The sequence below is a fragment of the Hemitrygon akajei genome, unplaced genomic scaffold, assembly GCF_048418815.1.
Source record: "Hemitrygon akajei unplaced genomic scaffold, sHemAka1.3 Scf000035, whole genome shotgun sequence".
NCBI lineage: Eukaryota > Metazoa > Chordata > Chondrichthyes > Myliobatiformes > Dasyatidae > Hemitrygon > Hemitrygon akajei.
The window spans coordinates 6,446,606-6,468,091 of record NW_027331921.1 but is presented as its reverse complement, the minus strand read 5'-3'; the positions used below and the strand labels follow the sequence as shown (position 1 = coordinate 6,468,091).

General features: G+C 48.9%; 1 protein-coding gene across 1 annotated transcript; it reads left to right on the top strand.

Annotated features, from left to right (window-relative positions):
- The first annotated feature begins 9,906 nt into the window (after positions 1–9,906).
- On the top strand, positions 9,907–21,251 carry LOC140720049 (oxidized low-density lipoprotein receptor 1-like). Its single transcript, XM_073034949.1, has 6 exons — positions 9,907–9,975; positions 11,827–11,940; positions 13,654–13,821; positions 18,794–18,936; positions 20,110–20,174; positions 21,071–21,251. Exons 1-6 carry the CDS (start codon positions 9,909–9,911, stop codon positions 21,249–21,251), a joined length of 738 nt encoding a protein of 245 aa, XP_072891050.1. The 5' UTR covers positions 9,907–9,908.
- Positions 21,252–21,486: the final 235 nt, after the last annotated feature.

Genomic DNA, 21,486 nt, shown 5'->3' with positions numbered 1-21,486 from the left:
AGACCGGATGTTTTGCAACGGAATCGATATTTGATTTATTATCTGACAGTTACACAGCTTGGATTTTTTTTTTTTTGCACCATCAGTATGGCGCAAAGATGTAAAATTAATGTAAATTACAAATTTTAATAAATACCGCAAAAATGTAGAGTTATTTCTCGTGCGTTCAGAGATGCGATTGCGCAGTGGAAGAAGATGTCCCTTTGCATCTCTTTGTTTTTGATTTTCTCCCCGTTTAGAAAATAGTCCGCACATTCGTTTCTGCAACCAATGTGTACGACCATGCATTTTCCAACATTGTATTCCATTTGCCAATGAACATTCTACTAATCTGTCTAAGTTCTTCTGCATCTTGCCTTTTTCCTGAACCCTACCTGCCCCACAAAGAATCTTCGTAACATCAGCAGAATTGGCAACAATGCCATCTATCCATCATCTAAATAATTTCTATTCAGCATAAAAAAACGACCCTGCGGAACATCACCAGTCGCTGTCAGCCAAACAGAAAAGGATCCTTTTTATTCCAACTCGCTGCCTCCTACCAGACAGCCATAACCCTAACCATGTTAGCAGCTTTCCAATAATACCATAGGCTCTCAGCTTGGTAAACAGCCTCATGGATGGCACCTTGTGAAAGGCTTTGTCCAAATGTACAACATCCCTCGTATCCATGTTATCCATCCGAAGGGAAACGTTCCCTATGGATGTTGTTTGCACCTTCTTCGTGTTGGCGTGAGGGTGTTTGGCCCACTGTAGATCCTCCGAGACGCTGACAGCCAGGAATCCGGGAACTTCAGATAAAACTATACCACATCGGAGCAGAATTAGGCCATCGAGTCTGCTCTGCCGTTTACCCATCCCTGATCCATTTCCCTCTCAGCCCCGATCGCCCGTCTGTTCTGCCGTTTCCTCATCCCTGATCCATTTCCCTCTCAGCCCCAATCGCCCGTCTGCTCCTCGTCTCCCTTCATGCATTGTCTAATCAAGAACCTATCAACCTCTGCCTGAAACTCATCCAAATGGCTGGGCCTCCCCGGCTGCCTGCGGCATTGAATCCCGCAGATTCACCACGTTCTGGCGAAGGGAATTCCCGCACATCGCCTTTCCAATTTCGGACTACTTTCGGAGTCCTTTGTTCTCAGCGTGTGCCTTTTGACCTGGACTCTCCTACCATAGGAAACATCCTCTCCACATCCACTCCCTCGTGGCCTTTCAATATTCAAAAGATTTCGAGTGGCTCAACTCTCCATCTTCAGCATGAGAGTGACCCCAGAGCCATCAAACACTCATATAATAACCTTCCAATCTCAGAGTCATTCTCGCGAAACTCCTTTGAACCCTCCCCAATGCAAGCACATCCCTAGTTAGTTAAGAGATCCAATCCTACTCGCAATACTCCAAATGAGGTCTCACTTGTGACTTAGGAAGCTTTAGAATGACAACATATAAGCGTATAACCATATAACAACAACAGCACAGAAACAAGCCATCTTGGCCCTTCTAGTCCGTGCCGAACGCTTACTCTCACCTGGTCCCACCGACCCTCACTCAGCCCAGAACCCTCCATTCCTTTCCTGTCCATATACCTATTCAATTTTACTTTAAATGACAATACCGAACCTCTCTCTAACACTTCTACTGGAAGCTCGCTCCACACAGCTACCACTCTCTGAGTAAAGAAGTTCCCCTTCGTGATACCCCTAAACTTTTGCTCCTTAACTCTCAGCTCATGTTCTCTTGTTTGAATCTCAACAACTCTCAATGGAAAAGCCTTATCCACGTCAACTCTATCCCCCTCATAATATTAAATATCTCTATCAAGTCACCCTCAAACTTCTATGCTAAAAGAAAAGAATAAGGAACTAACTTGTTTAACCTTTCTCTGTAACTTAGGTGCTGAAACCCAGGTAACATTCTAGTAAAGCTTCTCTGTACTCTCTCTATTTTGTTGACATCTTTCCTATAATTCGGTGAAGAGAACTGTACATAATACTCGAAATTTTGCCTCACTAATGCCTTGTACAATTTTAACATTACATCCCAACTCCTTTACACAATGCTCTGATTTATAACGGCCAGCATACCAAAAGCTTTCTTCACCACCCTATCGACATGAGATTCCACTTTCAGGGAACTATACACTATTATTCATAAATCAGTCTGTTCTACTGCATTTTTCAACGCCCTACCATTTACCATGTATGTCCTATTTTTATTATTCCTAACAAAATGTAACACCTCACACTTATCAGCATTAAACTCCATCTGCCATCTTTCTGCCCACTCTTCTAACTGGCCTAAGTCTCTCAGCAGACTTTGAAAACCTAATTCAATATCCACAACGTCACCTATGTTACTATTATATGCATACTTACTAATCCAATTCACAACCCCATCATCCAGATCATTAATGTATTTGACAAACCACTTTGGACCCAGTACAGATCCCTGAGGCACACCTCTAGTCACCGGCCTCCAACCTGACAACAGTTATCCACCACTACTCTCTGGCATCTCCATTCCAGCCACTGTTGAATCCATTTTACTAATTCAATATTAATACTTAACGATTGAACCTTCCTAACCAACCTTCCGTGCGGAACCTAGTCAAAGACCTTACTGAGGTCCATATAGACAACATCAACTGCTTTACCCTCGTCAATTTTGCTCGTAACCTCTTCAAAATAAAATCAATAAGATTTGTCAGACATGACCTTACACGCAGAAACCCATTTCTAATCAGACCCTATCTATCCAGATAATTATATACCATCTCTAAGAATACTTCCCATTAATTTACAGACCACTGACGTCAGATAATTGCTAGGTTCACTCTTAGAGCCCTTTTTAAACAATCGAAGCACGTGAGCAATACGTCAATCTTCCGGCACGACCCCTGTTTCTAATGACATTTGAAAGATTTCCGTCAGAGCCCCTGCTATTTCTTCACTAACTTCCCTCAAGGTCCTAGGGAATATCCTGTCAGGACCGGAGACTTATACACTTTTATATTCTTTAAAATCTCTAGTACTTCCTCTTCTTTAATCATCATAGTTTCCAAAACTACCCTGCTTGTTTCCTCTACCCTACACAATTCAACATCCTTAAGCCTTCTCTCTGCTCCCGGCTCACTCCACCGCCCGCAGAACATCCGTGCTTTTACGTCCCAGTCCTGTCGAAATGAATGAAAACATTGCATTTGCCTTCATCACCAGCGACTCGAACTGCAGGTTAATCATTTATGAAAACTACACGAGGTCTGCAGAATCCCTCTGCGCCGCAGATTAATTTTATTTTTTTTTCTGTCCTTCAAGAAAACAGTCTACGTTTTTTTTCCAGACTGCAAGTCCATGCAATTCCCAACACTGTATTTTAACTGCCACGTCTATTCTCATTCTCCTAATGTGTCTGAGCCCTTGAGCATCCCCTTGTTTTCTCAACACAACCTGTTGCTCGGTAATGTTGCTACCGACCGTGGTGTCCGGATGAGGGAGTATATCATCCCGTTGCAGAGGGACGGACCCCAGCCCGGGATTTGGAGTCGGTGATTAAACCTGGGATCTCGTGCGCGCTAAATCATCCACATTCTGTCACGCGCACTCAAAGTATCCGGGACAGAATTCCAGACGACTGGGATGGCGGAGTGCTGGGGATGGGTGAGAGGGGAGAATGCAGGAGGGAATGTTTGGGTTTACTTCTCATTTTCACTTGGGTAGTGTTTGATTCTATTGTGCGGGTTGGCGGGGGATAGCTGCAGAGGAACTAAACAATGTCTGAACCGTGAATGTGTGAAGGGATGTGTAAGAGTGAATTCACTCTGTGTCTGTACCAGAAAGAGTGTGATGGGACAGTGTCGAGGAAGTTTCACGTGTCTGAGCCCGAGAGATGTGTGATGGGACCGTGTGGAGGGAGCTTCACTCTGTGTCTGACATTGGGAGTTTGTGATGGGAAAATGTGGAGTGAGTTCCACACTGTGATATTTGGAATATGTGAATGGATGGTATGGGGGGGGGGGGGTGTGGGGAGGGAGCCTCGCTCCGTGTTTGTCTGATGGAGTCATAGATTCTTATAATGTTGGCGTTGGGACAGCCTGCAAACAGAGATCAGGAGCGGGACAACTATATGCTTTAAAAAGCAGTGCCTCTCGTTTTTCTCATAACAACCAATCGGTGAAGTGGATTCTTTAACACGGGCAAAAAAAAAGGATAGGAGCTATTGTTGGTGGGTTTGTTTTCAATTTATCTATTGTTTCCTTCTGTACAATTGCACTGTTAGAACAGTAGGCAATGCCTGACAGGAGAGTTGAATGCCCCTCTTGCAGGACGTGGGACGCCAGAGAGACCTCCAGTGCCTCTGACAACTTCACCCCTGAGAAGTGCATCCAGCTTCAGCTTCTAACACTCGGGGTTAAGGAGTTGGAACTGGAACTGGGTGGGCTCATGATCATTCGGGAAACTGAGGGGGTGATAGGGAGGAAGTTAGACCCAAGGTTCAAAGGAAACAGTGTGACAGTGAGGAAGATGAAATGGGTTAAACAGCCAGGCCCAGTTTACACGCCCTCCTGTGACCAAACAGCTCAACAACAGGTATACGACTTTGTATACATCTGGGTGGGGGAGAGGGGTGCAAATGAACGGGTAGATTCCAGTCTGACAAATGACGTCTCTGAGGTTGGTTCTGTAGTTCAGAAGAGAAGGGGGCGAATGAGATAAGATCGGCTGCGATGATAGGGGATTAATTTTATGGGACAGAAAATATATTCTGTGGGTTCATTTGACTGCCATTGAAATCCGCAGCAGACCAGAACAGAGCTTGCCATCTGCAGAGCGAACGCTTGGGGGCAGCACATACTCCTGCCTGGAGGCCACCCCACACTGCACCACGCTGCTCAGCTCCTTCATTTTCTCTGCCAAGAGCAATTCTCTCAGTTTACAAATGAACTGGACTGGAACGAATATCCCAGCTGGATGTTTTCAGTGAGGAGGCGGAATGAAACGGTTGAAACTAGAGACGCAGAGGGATAAAAAGGTCGTATTGTACGAAATACGAAGTATGAAATTAAGGGGCAAAAGTTTAGGGGTAACACGAGGGGGAACTACTTTACACATAGTGGTAGCTGTGTGGAACGAGCTTCCAGTAGAAGTGGTTGAGGCAGTTCGATAGTTATTTAAAAAAATGGGTAGGTATATGGACAGGAAAGGAATGGAGGTTTATGGGCTTAGTGTAGGTAGGTTGGACAAGGTGAGAGTAAGCGTTCGGCAAAGACTAGAAGGGCCAAGATGGCCTGTTTCCGTGCTGTAATCGTTATACGGTTATATGGAAATGTAGATGAGCTCGGGGCAGGGGTGAACGGCCTGAATTGTGATATTGTAGACACTAATGAGGCGAGATTGGAGGACGGGAAGGAGCGTTACCTCAGCATTCCGGCTTTCGGTTGCATTAGTCGTGATGAAGCGGAAAGAATTCAAGGGCGATGGGCGGCTTTACTGGCCACATTGGATTCATTGACAAACACAGGGAGAGAGTAGTTCCAGAGGATCTTTGCAAGGGACCTGGGTGTCCGAGGAATGCAGGGAGATCAAGTCAAGTCAACGCTGGTTACTTTTATTGTCCTTTCGACCTTTTCCCAGACGTTGAAGTGTCCCAGATGGACGTTGTGTAGGCAGAAGTAATTTACATTAATTGATATATCACAGCTTTGCGGGCCGATTGGTCCGTTCTATTAGGTGATTCACGTTCTCTGTTCCGCAGGGGGAGTAAAGAGTGATTTGAACCCATCACGGGGTGGGGTACATCAAGGTCTTTGATGATAGATTGTGAAACACAGGGAACGACCACTTCACAGACAGCATAGGCAGTGAACGAGCCACACAGCCCTCACCGTGACACCGAACTCTCTTGCCGTGACAAGAGTGCGCCCTTCATCGACGCCCAGCAGCATGACACCGACAGAGATCCTCACCGTCTCCATAATCCACTCCAGATCCCCTCCGAGTTCCCGTCAAAAAGACACTTTCTTGCACTCCTCCCCGTTTCTGTCACACACTCCCTCCACTACACCACTCCCGTTTCTGTCACCCCCTTCCCTTGCAATCTGCCCCGTCTCTGTGACCTATTCCCTCTCCAGCACGTTTCCCTATCTCCGGCATAACAACTCCCGGACGACCCTCCCGTCTCCGTAACCCATTGCATTCCCTACAGGCCTCTACATCTCAGTCGCTTCCCCCCACTGTCCAGTCTCTCTCTTGGTGTTCACAGGTAATTGTGGGGAGAATGGGATCGGGTTTACGCCAGCCCCCTTTCAGAGGTTATCCGATCTTTCGCCCCTGGGCCACTGCAGAGCTCTGAATGCACATCCAGGTCGTGTGGATCCACACCACTTGCTCCAATGGCTGCAATCCCACCGGCCTTTCCCTGGACACGACTCTCCGCCCCTTCCTTCCTCTTCCCTCAGCCCGCCACCCGGTCACGAACTTAAACACTGAAGTGCTGGGTCTGTGATTCTTAAGTGGGTGAGCGAACAACTGGAGGTCAATGTACAAATAGAGATCAGTAATGAATAGGGAGAATTCCTACGAGGACAGTATGAAAAGGGAGGTGGATCTGTAAGGTGAGGTCAAGTATTTAGATATTAGATGAAAGTCCAGGACGACCATCCGTCCAGGTGAGGCCAGAGGTCGCAAGACCATGCAGTTTAGCACGTGGCCAGATAGTTGTTTTGTGTGAGAGGGCTGCGGAATTCGGGATCATTGCGCGATTCCCAAGGGAGGTGGGATCGGTACAGAAGAGAAGCTTTGCACCTAAAATGGTGGCAAACTGATATCCGAGCGGGCAGATTTGCCAGGGCTGTACAGGAGGGTTTTGGGGAGAGATGTTAAACTGGAGTTGCTTGGGGGTTGGATTCAGAGTCCCAGAGCAGATAGCAGAGTCGATGTGGGGACAGATTTGCCAGGGCTGTACAGGAGGGTTTGGGGGAGAGTTGTTAAACTGGAGTTACATTGGGGTTGGATTCAGAGTCCCAGAGCAGATAGCAGAGTCGATGTGGGGACAGATTGGCCAGGGCTGTACAGGAGGGTTTCGGGGAGAGATGTTAAACTGGAGTTGCATGCGGGTTGGATTCAGAGTCCCAGAGCAGATAGCAGAGTCGATGTGGGGACAGATTGGCCAGGGCTGTACAGGAGGGTTTTGGGGAGAGATGTTAAACTGGAGTTGCATGGGGGTTGGATTCAGAGTCCCAGAGCAGATAGCAGAGTCGATGTGGGGACAGATGTTGCAAAGACCTCAGACAAAGGCAGGAATCAAAAGCTTGAACGTGATGCGACTGACGTCACAGAAATGCGTATATTTCAAGACTGGAAGTTTTCTGTAAAGGCAGAGCAATTCTTCTCTGAGGGTCACAAAGCTGCTCATAATATTCCGAATTAGGACTCACCTCTGTCTGTTAAAGTCGTAATATTCTAAAGGGATTGGACAGGCTAGGTGCAGGAAGATCGTATCCGATGTTGTGGAAGTCCTGAACGAGGTGTCACAGTTTAAGGATAAAGGGCAAGCCTTTTTGGAACGAGAGGAGGAACAACTTCTTCACACAGAGAGTGGTGAATCTGTGGAATTCTCTGCCACAGGAAGTAGTTTAGGCCGGTTCATTGGCTATATTTAAGAGGAAGTTAGTTATGGCCCTTGTGGCCAACGGGATCAGGGGGTATGGAGAGAAAGAAGGTGCAGGGATCTGAGTTCGATGATCAGCCATTATCTCACTGAATGGCGGTGCAGGCTCGAAGGTCCGAATGGCCTACTCCGGCACCTATTTTCTATGTTTCTATGTTTCTAAAATTAATTCCTGGCAATTATATTCCTGCCCTCTGGAAATGAATGCTAACATTCGATATGCCTTCCTCACCAACGACTCCCCGTGTAAATCATCCGCCAGGGAACCGCACACGAAGATCCCGAATTCCCTTGGCGCCACAGCGAGAGATTTTTCTCACCATTTAGAAAATCGTCTATACTTTATTCTTCCAAAGTACATGAACATACACTTCCCCACACTGTTCTCTATCCGTCCATTTCCAAGGAAGAAAATAATTGGCCTGCTGAGACTAAAGGTGAAAGTGACAGCTAACCCCTCACCGGGTAGTGAGAGTGCCGAAACCTGGAAGCCTGTAGCTGTTTATTCGGGAACATGACACATTTGTGTCTGCCTGAATGTGTTGGGCCCAGTGTAGATCCTCAGGGATGATGACCCCCCAGATTCCCAGGAGCTTCAAATCAGAGGATAGCGGCAAAATGCGGCCATTTCACCCGTCGGGTCTGCTCCAGCATCTGATCTTGGCTGATCCACTTCAGTCTGAGTCCCAATCAAACTCTGAGTTAAATATGCCAGTATCATCTGCTCCACGGCCGCCTGAGAGGGTGAGAGAGAGAGAGAGAGAGAGAGAGAGAGAGAGAGAGAGAGAGAGAGAGAGAGAGAGAGAGAGAGAGAGAGAGAGAGAGAGAGGAGAGAGAGAGAGAGAGAGAGAGAGAGAGAGAGAGAGATATCCCAGAGCAGATAGCAGAGTCGATGTGGGGACAGATGTTGCAAAGACCTCAGACAAGGGCAGGAACCAAAAGCTTGAACGTGATGCGACTGACGTCACAGAAATGCGTATATTTCAAGACTGGAAGTTTTAAATGAAGGCACAGCAGTTCTTCTCTGAGGGTCACAAAGCTGCTCATAATATTCCGAATTAGGCCTCACCTGTGTCTTTTAAAGTCGTAATATTCTAAAGTGATTGGACAGGCTAGGTGCAGGAAGATCGTATCCGATGTTGGGGAAGTCCAGAACGAGGTATTATAGATATCTATCTATATCTATCTATATATATATACAGAGAGAGAGAGAGAGAGAGAGAGAGAGAGAGAGAGAGAGAGAGAGAGAGAGAGAGAGAGAGAGAGAGAGAGAGAGAGAGAGAGAGAATGCCATGGAATAAGAAGCAGGGCGAGATTCCCCCACTGGACGAGGGAGGGGTGGAAACCCTGTGGATGGAACGACTTTCAAGGGGAGGTGTTACTTCACTCGGAGGAGGGTGTGGGCTCACTCACCGGTGTGTGTTCGGGCTTTGACCCGGGCTCGTGGCTTCTCACGGACTGAAGGCCTGGAGCCCCGGCGATCAGCAGGAATAGTCCAACACCAAAACCAGGAACCAAAGGTGGATGCATATCTCCCGGGAAATACAGGCTCTGTATGAGAGACACAAATCCCTCCGACACTCCCTCCTGCCCTCAATCTTCGCCCTTCCATTCATATTCTCTTTCTCCTCCTATTTCTCTTCTTCTCCAAATCCTTCGTCTATCTTCCTCTCCTCCTTCCCTCCCCACGCATCTCTCTGTACTCTCTGTAGCGCGCCCTCACTCCCTCCCTTCTCCCCCTCCCTCTCCTCCACTCTGCCTCCTGTCATACCGGCTCTCCATCCCCCTCTCTTTCTCCCGTTCACCTCCTCCTTACTCTCCCTTTCCCAATCTCTCGCCGAAACTCCTCACCCTCTATTCTCTACATTCCTCCTCCCTGCTCCTGTTTTCCCATTACCTTCCATCTCTCTCCACACACTCCCCCTGCTCTCGCCCCTCTACCTTCTGTACACTCCCGTTCACCTCTTCTCCGCTGATCCCTAATCTTCCCCTCTGTTCACTCCCCCCTCTTTCTCCCCTCTCTCAATGTTCTCCCAACACCCACCACTCTAACCTCTCTCGACAAGGCTGTCCCACGTCCTGAAACTCTCTGCCAGTCTTCACTTCCTCTCCCTGCTCTCGGTTCCTCTCTTTATCAGCTGTCCACCTGGTGTTTGCTGTTGTCGGTTTGACCGCCTTCTCATCACGGGTTTCCTCTGACAACGGTCGTTTTCAGCTCAGAGACACAGAGAGTCCTGAACAAGATGGACGAGGGCAAGACTTACGTGAATGTGAAGTTCGGAGAAACGGGCCCACAGTCTCCTTCCAACGGTGAGTGGGGCTGGAAAACGGAGGGGGAGTGCTCCATTCTGTGTTTGATCCCGGGTGTGTGTGATCGGACGGGGAGGGCGCCTCACTGACTCTCACTGTTCTGTCCCCAGCCGAGCCTAATGTATCGTACGTGGAACTTAAACCCTGGACCCTCTCTGTTCCCCGGGTCCGGGCAGGTGGAGGTCAATTTCATCTCTCTCAGTTTGACTGTATTTAGCTGATGTGTTCGTTCCTGACATCTCAGTAGAAACGCACAATTAACCCTAACGATTAGTCAGAGGGAACCCACGAACCCATTACGTTCACTATTCTGTCCCCAGCTGAACGGATGGGAGAGGCGATGATGGAGGAGCTCTGTTGGATGGTTGGTGATGAGCCTGCACTCGGGCAGGGGAGTGGAGACCGCGCCAGGGAGGGACGGTATAGAGGGAGTGCTATGGAATAGTATGAAGAGAGCGTGTTGTGGGAAGTGTCGATGAAGAGAGGATGTCATCGGCAGGGCAGGGTGGAGTTTGTACCTCGGGAGGGGTGTTGAGAAGGGAGTATTGAGAAAGGGGCGCTATAAGGATGGGCAGAGGGTAGGAAATACAGAGGGAGGACGGATGAGGATAGAGGACAAAGGGGCTCTGTATAAAAGTTTACCCTAATTCCACACTTCCTTACCTCATTCTCTATTCCCTCTCTGCATCTTCACCGCCCTCTTCCCCTCTCCCTCTTTCTCCTACTACCTCAATAACTCTGTCCCTCTTTCCTTTCTCCTCCCTCTCTCTGTCTTTCATAGGCTCTTCTCACTTTGTCTCACACCTTCTCTCCCTCTTCTCCCCTTCTCTCTGGAATTTCACCTTACTCCCTCTTGCCTCCCTCCATCCCTCAACCCTTTTGCTCCCCTTTCTTTCCCTCATCTCTTTCTCCCCACTCTCCCCTTCATTGTTTCTCAATCACTCACTGCTAAAGCGCTCTACCGTCTCCCTTCTATCACACCACCCCTCCCCCTTTCCTCGTCCCGTGACCTCTTGCCCATTCTGTCCCCACACCCTTTCCTTCCTCTTACCCTTTCGCTCTCTTAATGTTCATACCCTCTCGCTGCGCCCCCAATTTTCAACTCATCCCCCACTCCACACACTCTCAGACGGGAAGTAGGGTGGGGAAGATGAGGCGAACTTTAGTGAAAGGGGCTTCGGGTATTTGCCTCATTGGGTACTCTTCCAAAGAAAGTACGACCGGCACAGAAGAGACGGTTTCAATTCAAGGTGAGTTGCATTGCAATCCAACCATACATGAATATCCACCAATACAGTCAAACGAGTCTGCGTTACTCCAGGACCCAAATGCCAAACACAACACCAACGGCCACACAATGGCACAGAACCCTCAAAGATAACAAGCAAATGCAGAATATCAGACAAATGCATTCATACAATATGTATGGATTTCATATGTTATTTCATATGTATTTCAGGCTGAGGGGAGAGTTGATACAGGTCTATATCATGACGAGAAACAGAGATAGACCAGGCAACCGGTGCATTTCTCCCCCAGAGAGAAATGGCTAATACCGCGGAGTGGAAGGGGTGAGGGAGTATCTTTGCAGGAGAGGTGAGGGGCGAGGTTTTGTTTACACAGAGAGCGTGGGTGACTGGAATGTGCTGCCAGGGGTGGTACTGGAGGCAAATCGATGGAGGCGTTTAATCGACTCTTTGTCATGCACGTGGGTGTACAGGGGTTGGAGGGAAATGAACATTGCATGAGGAAAAGAGAGTGATTTGAACACAGAGGATAGAAAGAACAGGGCCGGTTAGATCAGGGAATATGACGATGGATTGACAAAGTAAAGGAACGATTTTTCCACAGACGACATGGGCAGTGAAGGACCCAGAAGGAGAGGCCGATCAGACCCAACCATATGGCTAATCTGCGTTTTAACAGCGACCCTCATTATGACGGGTATCTGCTGGAGGATTCATGGTGAGTTTCACTCCGGTCGCAATGACCAAACCGCAAAGAATAAAAATGGCCACTTTAACAGCGGCACATTCCCAACATTTCCCGGGAACACCCTTCACTGTGATACCAAGACACCGCTCACTGTGTTACTGACGGGTCTCTCAGCATGACCACGAGTCACCGTGACATCGACACAACGCCCACCAACACATCCCTCAACATGATACCGACATATCCCTCAACCTGATGCCAACACAGAACCTAACGTAATAACGATTCAACATAACACTGACACGCCTCGACGTGGTGCCGAAGCGTCCCTCACTGTGACTTGCACACATCCCTCATTGTGACACAGACACGTCCATCTCTTTGAAACCGACTCATCTCTTATCATGACAGCAAAAACAACTCCACCGAAACACCGACATAACACTCACCGTCACAAAGACACATCCCTCACCGTAACACCGACAAGCCCTCAGAGCGTCATCCACTCAGTCCTCACCGTGACAACAACACTAAACTTACTGTGACAACGACACATCCACCGTGACAAAGATATTTTTTCTAATGTAACACCAATTCACCAAACACTATGACACAGACGCGTCTCTCACTGCTACACCGTCAAACGTCGCACTGTGACCCCGACATATCTCTCACCGTGACATAGAGATACACCGCGATGTGACCTGGTACACCTCTCACATGGACCCAGAAACACCTATCACAATGACAGCTACACGTCTCTCACTGAAACACCGACTCGGTGTGACAGGGAATCAACTATCACCGCGATACAGACGCAGCCCCCATCGTGACACCATCAAAAACCTCGCTGGTACCCTGATATAACCCGCAGCGTGTCCCTGACACGTAGCTCACGGTGGCAGCGACGCCCCTCACTGTGCAACCAGCATCCTTCACCGTGACACTGACACACCACTCTCCGTGACCCGCTCAGTAGCGTGACGCTGACACACTATAAACGCCAAACATCCTTCACCATCTCAGATCACCTCTTACCGAAACAACAAACTCCTTTGGGAAGAAAATCAGGAGATGAGCAGGACCATGTTGACTACCAGTCCATGAGTTAAACTCAACTTTCAATCAACTTTGAGACAATTACTCACACCTCACCCTGACATAGGCAAACCCCTTACCGTGATGCCGACACATAAATTCACAATGACACCGACATAGTCCTCTTCATCACACGGACACACACCTCAGCGTGACAATATCCCACACACCATGGTCATGACATGTCTCTCACGGTGACACAGACACATTCCTCTCAATGAGACCAGCACCCACACATTATGCAGATACTCCACACACCGGCAGACTACCAGACCCGCCTCTCTGACATTTCCCTCGTCGTGACTTCCAGATACACTTCATTGTGTCCCGGTATACCTCTCGCCGGGTCACAGTGACACCGGCACGTCCTTCACAGCAACTCGGACATGACCAGCGCTGAGGCAGTGAATCGGTCATCACAACGATACTGACACAGACCCCATTGTAGCAACAACAAAACCTTCACCAGGGCATTGATAACCCCTCAGAGTGACACAGACACGCCACTCATGTTTCCGATGACGCCTCTCACTGTGACACACTTCACCGTGACACTGACACAACACTCTCTGTGACCTGTTTGGTAGCGTGACGCTGACTCACGTGTCACTGTAAACGCTAAACATCCTTCGCCATCTCTCTCAGTATCACAGATTCGTCAGTCGAACGAAACATGCCACCGAAACTCTAATCTGTCCGATCTTAAACGAATGCACAACGATCTCCGTCACCAGTTCACTGAGATGGAAACGAAGTACAGATCTGTCAACGAAACCAAGGATCAAATCTGTGGATTTTTGACCAGCAGAAGAGGTGAGGCATCATCCCCCTCTTTCACCCGCTCCTCATCACAGGGCAGGCATGGAGAGAGGAAGCGCCACTCTTCTCTTGACATTACGAGTGTGTCAAGAGTTGGTTTAGAGGGTGATTTACTCTGTGTTTGTCCCGGTGTGTGTGTGATGTGCCTGCGTGGAGGAAGTTTCACTCTATGACTGAATCCAGGAGAATGTGAAGGGACGCTGTGGAGGTGGATTCACTCTCTGTGCGACGCCATGAGTGTGTGTTGGGAATGTCTGGTAGGAGCTTCACTCTGTGTCTGACCCCGGGAGAGTGTGATGGGACGGTGTGGAGGGAGCTTCACTCTGTGTCTGACTCCGGGAGTGTGTGATGGGACAGTGCAGAGGGACATTCATTTTACGTGACACCGGATTGTGTGACTGGATGGTGTGGAGTGAGTCTGACACCGTGAGTGTGCCATCGCAGGGGTGGGCGGAACTATGCTTAGTGTGAGAACACGGGGGGAGTGTGATGGGACCGTTCAGAGAGAGATTCACACTGTGACTCGCCAGGAAGTGTGTCATGGGATGTAAGGAGGGAGATTCACACTGTTTTGAACTCGGGAATGTGTGATGGGAACATGTGGAGGCAGCTTCCCCCTGTGTCTGTCACTTTGCTCTGTGATGTGTTGAGAAGATGTGGAGGGAGAATCACTCTTCCTATGAGAGAACGGGAGAGTTTATAAAACGAGCAGTTTGAGATGGGGGGGGGGAGGATTTCTTCGGCAGTTTGGACGGGACACGACTGCACGAGCGCGTGAAAGTCTGCCTCTGAAGCAGCGGGAGAGTTAAAAAATGAACAGATTAACAGGGCAACGGGCAACGGAGTAGTGGGAGACAGAGTAGGAAGGGTTTGGCTCTAGAGGCTTCCACGAGCAGAGACTGAGGACGAACTTGCTTGCAGTGACGTAAGGCCGGGTAAGCTCCTCTAATTAATTTAATTAGATTAAAATTAGGTAATGGAGGCAGCAGTTAGGGCAGTCAAGTACTCCGTTTGCAGAATCTGGGAAGTCAGGGCGAGTTCTGTTGTCCCTGATGACTACACCTGTAAAAGGTGCATCCAGCTGCACCTTCTAACAAACCGAGTTAGGGAACTGGAGATGGAGCTGGATCAACTTCGGATCATTCGTGAAGCAGGGGCAGAAATAGACAGGAGTTTCTGGGAGATAGTCACCCCTAAGAGTCAGGAGACAGGTTGCTGGGCGACCGCAGAACATCCCTGTCGCCGTTCCTATCAACAATAAGTACACCGTTTTGGATACTGTTGGTGGGGACAACCGACCAGGGACAATTTGCATTGGTCACGTCTCTGGCACGAGGCAAGGCCCTGAGCTCAGAAAGGAAGGAGCAAAAAGAAGAGAGCAGTCGAGATAGGGGATTCAATAGTTAGGGGGCAGATAAGAGGTTCTGTTTGAGAGATTGAGAATCTCGGATGGTCTGTTGCCTCCCCGGTGCCAGGAACCGTGATGTCTCGGAACGAGATCTGAGCATTCTCAAGAGGGAGCGTGAGCACTCAGATGCCGTGGACCATGTAAGGATCAATGACGTGGATGGGAAGAAGGAGGAGGTTCTGCAAAGAGAGTTTAGGGAGTTTGGTACAACATTTAAGGACGGGACTCCAGGGTTGTAATGTCAGGATTGCTACCAGTGCCACGTGCCAGTGAGGCTGGAAACAGGTGATAATTCAGATAAATACGTGGCTAAGGAGTTGTTGCAGGAGGGAGGGCTTCATGTTTCTGGACAATTGGGTCTTGTTCCAGGGAAGGTGGGGCCTGCTACGACGGGACGGGTTGCTCCTGAACAATAGGGGGACTAAAGTCCTTGCGGGAAGGTTTGCTAGCGCTGCTGCGGTGGATTTAAACTAGATTTGCAGGGGGAGCGGAACCAGAGTGATAGAGCAAATAGTGAGGTGGAAAAGGATAAAGGTAATCAGAGAACTGCTAGTGCATGGAGCAAAGCCAGATTTAACATATAAAGAGGCTTTGAGGAAAGAGAAACAGAATAAAGAGTATAAATGTAGTAAGGTAGAAGGGATAAAGTGCGTGTTCTTCAATGCAAGAAGCGACAGGAACAAAGGAGATAAACTGAGAGCTTGGATACCTACATGGAATTACGATGTAGTGGCGATTACAGAGATGGCTGGCACCAGGGCAGGATTGGATTCCCAATATTCCTGGATTTCAGTGGTTTAAAAGGGTTAGAGCGGGGGAAAGGGGGAGAAGGGGTGGCGTTAATGGTCTGCAATAACACTACAGCTACAGAAAGTGTGGCTAATGCAGCAGGATCCTCCTTTGAGTCAGTATGGGTGGATGTCAGGAGCAGGAAGGGAGCAGTTACTCTACTGGGGGTATTCTATCGACCTCTTGTAGCAGCAGAGACATCGAGGAACAGACTGGGTGGCATATTTTGGAAAGGTGGAAAAATAACAGGGTTCTTATCATGGATAACTTTAACTTCCCTAATATTGATTGGCACCTGATTATCTCCAATGGTTTAGATGGGGCAGAGTTTGTTAAGCGTGCCCACGACGGATTCCTGTCACAGTATGTTGATAAGCCTACTAGGGGGAGTTCCATATTGGATCTAGTATAAGGATTTAAAGCTTGATCTTGCGGGTGGGGATTGGGACGACGTATTTGCAGGGAAATGTAATATGGATGTGTGTTTGATGTTTAGGGATCTCTTGCAGGATGTTAGGGATAAATTTGTCCCGGTGAAGAAGATAAAGAATGGTAGTGTGAAGTGATAAGTGCGGTGGAAAATCTAGTCAGGTGGAAGAGGGCAGCATACATCGGTTTATGAAGCAAGGATCAGATTGGTTTATTGAGGAATCTCGGGTAGCAGGAAATTAGCTTAAGAAGGGGCTGAGGAGAGCACGAAGTGGGCATGAGAAGGCCTTGGCGAGTAGGGTAAGGGAAACTCCAAGGCATTCGTCAATTATGTGAAGAACAAAAGGATGACCGGTGTGAAGGTAGGACCGAATAGAGATAAAGGTGGGAAGTTGTGCCTGTTGGTTGTGGAAACGAGCAAGGTCCTCACTGAATATTTCTCTTCGGTGTTCACGAATGAAAGGGAACCTGATGACAGTGAGGGCAATACGAGCGAGGTTGAAGCTCAGGACCATTGCTGATATTAAGGGAGAGGAGGTGCTGGAGTTGTTGAAGTACAATAGGACGGATAACTCCCAGGGGCCTGACAGAATAGTCCCCAGGCTGCTCCACGAGGCAAGGGAAGAGATTGCTGAGACTGGCTCGGATCGTTCTGTACTCGTTGTCCACCGGAATGGCACCGGTGGATTGGAGGGAGTCGAATGTTGTCCCCTTGTTCAAAAAAGGAAGTAGGTGTAGTCGAGGTAATTATAGGCCTTACGTCTGCGGTGGGAAAGATGTCGGAAAAGTTTCTTAGAGATCAGATCTACAGGCATTTGTAGAATAATAATCTGATCAGGAGCAGTCAGCATGGCTTTGCGAAGGGCAGTTCGTGTCTTGGAAACCTGTAAAGTTCTTTGAGGAGGTGACCAGGCATATAGATGAGGGTAGTGCAGTGGATGTGATCTATATGGATGTTAGTAAGGCATTTGATAAGTTTCCACACGATAGACTTATTCAGGGAGTCAGAAGGCATGTGATTCCAGGAGGTTTGGCTTGCCTGCAGAAAGCTGTGTGCCGTGACGGAGGGAGTATTTTCCGATTGGAAGTTGTGTCTAGTGTTGTTCCAAGAGAATCGGTTCTGGGAACCCTACTGTTCGTAATTTTTAATAACGACCTGGATGTGGGGGCAGAAGGGTGGTTTGGCAAGTTTGCAGACGACACAATTGTTGCTGGTGTTGTGGATAGTGTAGAGGATTGTTGAAGATTGCAGAGAGACATTGATAGGAAGCAGGAATGTGCAGAAGGTGTTCAACCCGTAGAAGTGTGAGGTGGTACACTTTGGAAGGACAAACACCATGGCAGAGTACAAAGTAAATGGCAGGATACTTGGTAGTGTGGAGGAACAGAGAGGTCTGGGTTTACATGTCCACATATCCCTGAAAGTTGTCTCACAGGTTGATAGAGTATTTAAGAATGCTTATGGGGTGTTGGCTTTCATAATTCAAGGGATAGTGTTTTTAGAGTCGCGAGGGAATGATGCATCTCTATAAAACACTGGTTAGGCCACACTTGGAGTACTGTATCCAGTCTGGTTGCTTCACTATAGGAAGGCTGTGGAAGCATTGGAAAGGCTACAGAGGAGATTTACCAGGATGTTGTCTGGTTTAGAGAGTATGCGTTATGAACAGAGATAACGGCAGCTAGGGCTTTACTGTTTGCAGAAAGAAGGAGGATGAGAGGAGCCATGATAGAGTTATACAAGATATTAAGAGGAATAGATAGAGTGGCCAGCCAGCACCTCTTCCCAAGGGCATCACTGCTGAATACAAGAGGACATGGCTTTAAGGTAAGGGGAGGGATATTCAAGGGGGTATTAGAGAAATGATGTTTACTCAGAGAGTGGTTGGTGCGTGGAATCCACTGCCTGAGTCAGTGGTGGATGCAGATACACTGGTGAAATTTAAGAAACTGCTAGGCAGGTATATGGAGAAATTTAAGTTGGGGGATATATGGGAGGAAGGATTTCAGAGTCGGTACAACATGGTGGGCCGAAGGGCCTGTTCTGTGCTGTACTAATCTATGTTCTATATCTGTGTCTATTTGACGTGTATGCTGAGGTATTTTCCTCCGGGAGTGTGTGATGGATGTTGTGGAGGGATATTCACTGTGCCTGATCCTGTTAATGTGCGATGGGACGATGCTGGGGGCGGGGAAATACTCTTTGTGCCTGACCTCAGGTGAACGTGATGGGACCGCATGACGTGAAATTCACTCTCTGCCACCCACGGGTGTGTGTGTTGGAAAACAGTGCAGGGAGATTCACTCTGTGTATCACTGTTCCTTGTTCCTGATTTCCAGAGCAAACCTGTTCCGAGAATTGGGTCACAAATAAAGACCGGTGTTATTACGTTTCCACGTTTGTAACATCTTTCTACAAAGCGATTCAAGATTGTTCAAACCGAGATTCAAGGCTGCTCGAAATCAATTCAAAGGATGAAGCGGTATGTGTCACAGCACGAGAAGATCCCACAGAAACAAAGGAATCATCACACACTCCCGGGGTCAGACACAGAGTGAATTTCCCTCCACAGCGTCCCATCACACAGTCCCGGGGTCCGACACAGAGTGAATCTCCTTCAACACCGTCCCATCACACAGTCCCGGGATCAGACACAGAGTGAATTTCCCTCCACAGCGTCCATCACACATTCCCGGGGTCAGACGCAGAGTCAATCTCCCTACGCACCGTTCAATCACTCACTCCCGGGGTCAAATACAGAGTGAATCTCCCTCCGCACCGTCCCATCACACACTCCCGGGGTCAAACACAGAGTGAAACTCCCTCCGCACCGTCCCATCAGACACTCCCGGGGTCAGACTCATAGTGAATCTCCCTCTACACCGTCCCATCACACACTCCCGGGGTCAGACACAGAGTGAAGCTCCCTCCACACCGTCCCATCACACAATCCCGGGGTCAGGCACTGAGTGAAGCTCCCTCCACACCGTCCCATCACACAATCCCGGGGTCAGGCACTGAGTGAAGCTCCCTCCACACCGTCCCATCACACAATCCCGGGGTCAGGCACTGAGTGAAGCTCCCTCCACACCGTCCCATCACACAATCCCGGGGTCAGGCACAGAGTGAAGCTCCCTCCACACCGTCCCATCACACACTCCCGGGGTCAGGTACGGAGAGAATCTCCTTCCACACTGTCCCATCACACACTGCCGGGGTCAGGCACAGAGTGAAGCTCCCTCCACCACCGTCCCATCACACACACCCGGGGTCAGGTACAGAGAGAATCTCCTTCCACAGTGTCCCATCACACACTACCGGGGTCAGACACAGAGTGAATCTCCCTCCACACCGTCCCATTACACACTCCCGGGGTCAGACACAGAGAGCATCTCCCTTCACACCGTCCATCACACACTCCTGGGATCAGACACAGAGTGAATCTCCCTTCACACCGTCCCCTCACACACACCCAGGGTCAGACACAGAGTGAGTCTCCCTCCACAGTGTCCCATCACACACTCCTGTGGTCTGACACACACTGAAGCTACCTTCACAGAGTCCCGGAAGAGATTCCTGTTGTAATCAACTGAGAGAAGCTCGGTATCATAGTTTTCGATTCTTGGCATTAATACAGTAAATTTAAATTTCCCAGAACTTTGTAACCCGCAACCTTGTGGACCAAACCCGTACATACTGGATTGGAAAATGCGAAAACGGGTGAGATTTGGACTGATCTGTCGGGTGAGAGTTGGTTATTGTGATAGTCCTGACGGGAGAAAATAGAATTCGTTTACAGTCTGAAGTAGTTTTGAGGAAAAAGTGAGGGGTTTTGGGATTTGTTTGTATCTGTGTAGGGGGTCTCATTTGAGGGCCGACACATATCTGCCAGGGGAAGGACAGGGCAGTGGGAATATTTCGGAAACTGGCAGGGGGCAGTAGGGAGAGATCAGCACACAGGGATTATTTTGGTACTGACGCATGTCAGTCAGGAGAGCGCGGTGCAGTAGGATCATTTTGGAGATAGTCACCGGGCTGTGAGGCGAGGAAGCAGCAGCGGGATTAGATCAGTGAAGGACTTAGATCGCAGGGGCGAGAGTAGGACAACTGCATTAGTTTGGAGAACAGTACAGGGCGAATGGCACACAGTGAGTTAAAGTGATTAGTTCGGAGCTAGTCGCCAGGCTGTGAGGAGAGGGAGGAACAGTGTGATTCGTTTGCTGAATGACATAGATCTGAGGGAAAAGAGCTGGGCAGCGGGATTAGACGGTGGGACAGCGGGTTTCGTTCGGGGACTGAAACAGATCAGAGGCGAGAGGGTGGTCCTGTTCGACTCGTATGGGGACTGACAGAGGAATCTGGTGAGGAAGCGGTTGGGTGGGATTAGTTTCGGGTCACAGGATTGTGGGGTGACATTGGGACCGTGGTGTCTGCCTGGGTACTGACACAGGGCCGTGGGGGGGGGGGGGAGAGTGGTTGAATGGGATGAGTTTGGGGACTCACGCAGGCAGTTAGGAGAGATCGAATTCATGGGATTAGCTTGGGGACGGACTTCACTCGGGTCATCTACTGAAGCTGTTTTGTCTCTGTTGAAATTGTTTAACCCTCCTGGATAGCAATGTGGACTGGAGTTTCCTGTACAATGGGTCCTCTGGAACGCCCGCCTGCAGTCAGTGCGGAAGGAGTAACCCTTGTGATCATGATCGGAGTTTCATCTGCGAGAGGTCGGCACCTTTGTTCCCGGATATTCCTGAAAAGATCCAGGGTCTCTGTCAACAGCCAGTGGAGTCGACGTGAATCTAGTGACTACCCCCATTTTCTCCTCCTTCTCTCCCCTTCACTCTCACTCCTAAATCCTGTCAAATTCGCTCCTCACCCTCTCTGCCCCTCCCTCCTACTCCATCTCCTCCTCTTGTCGCAACCATATTCTCCCCATAAGACACTGACAAATCCCTCTCGCCATCTATCCCCTTCATTCTCGCCATTTCCCCCGTCCCGTTCTTCCCCGCTCCCTCTACATTTCTCTCTACCC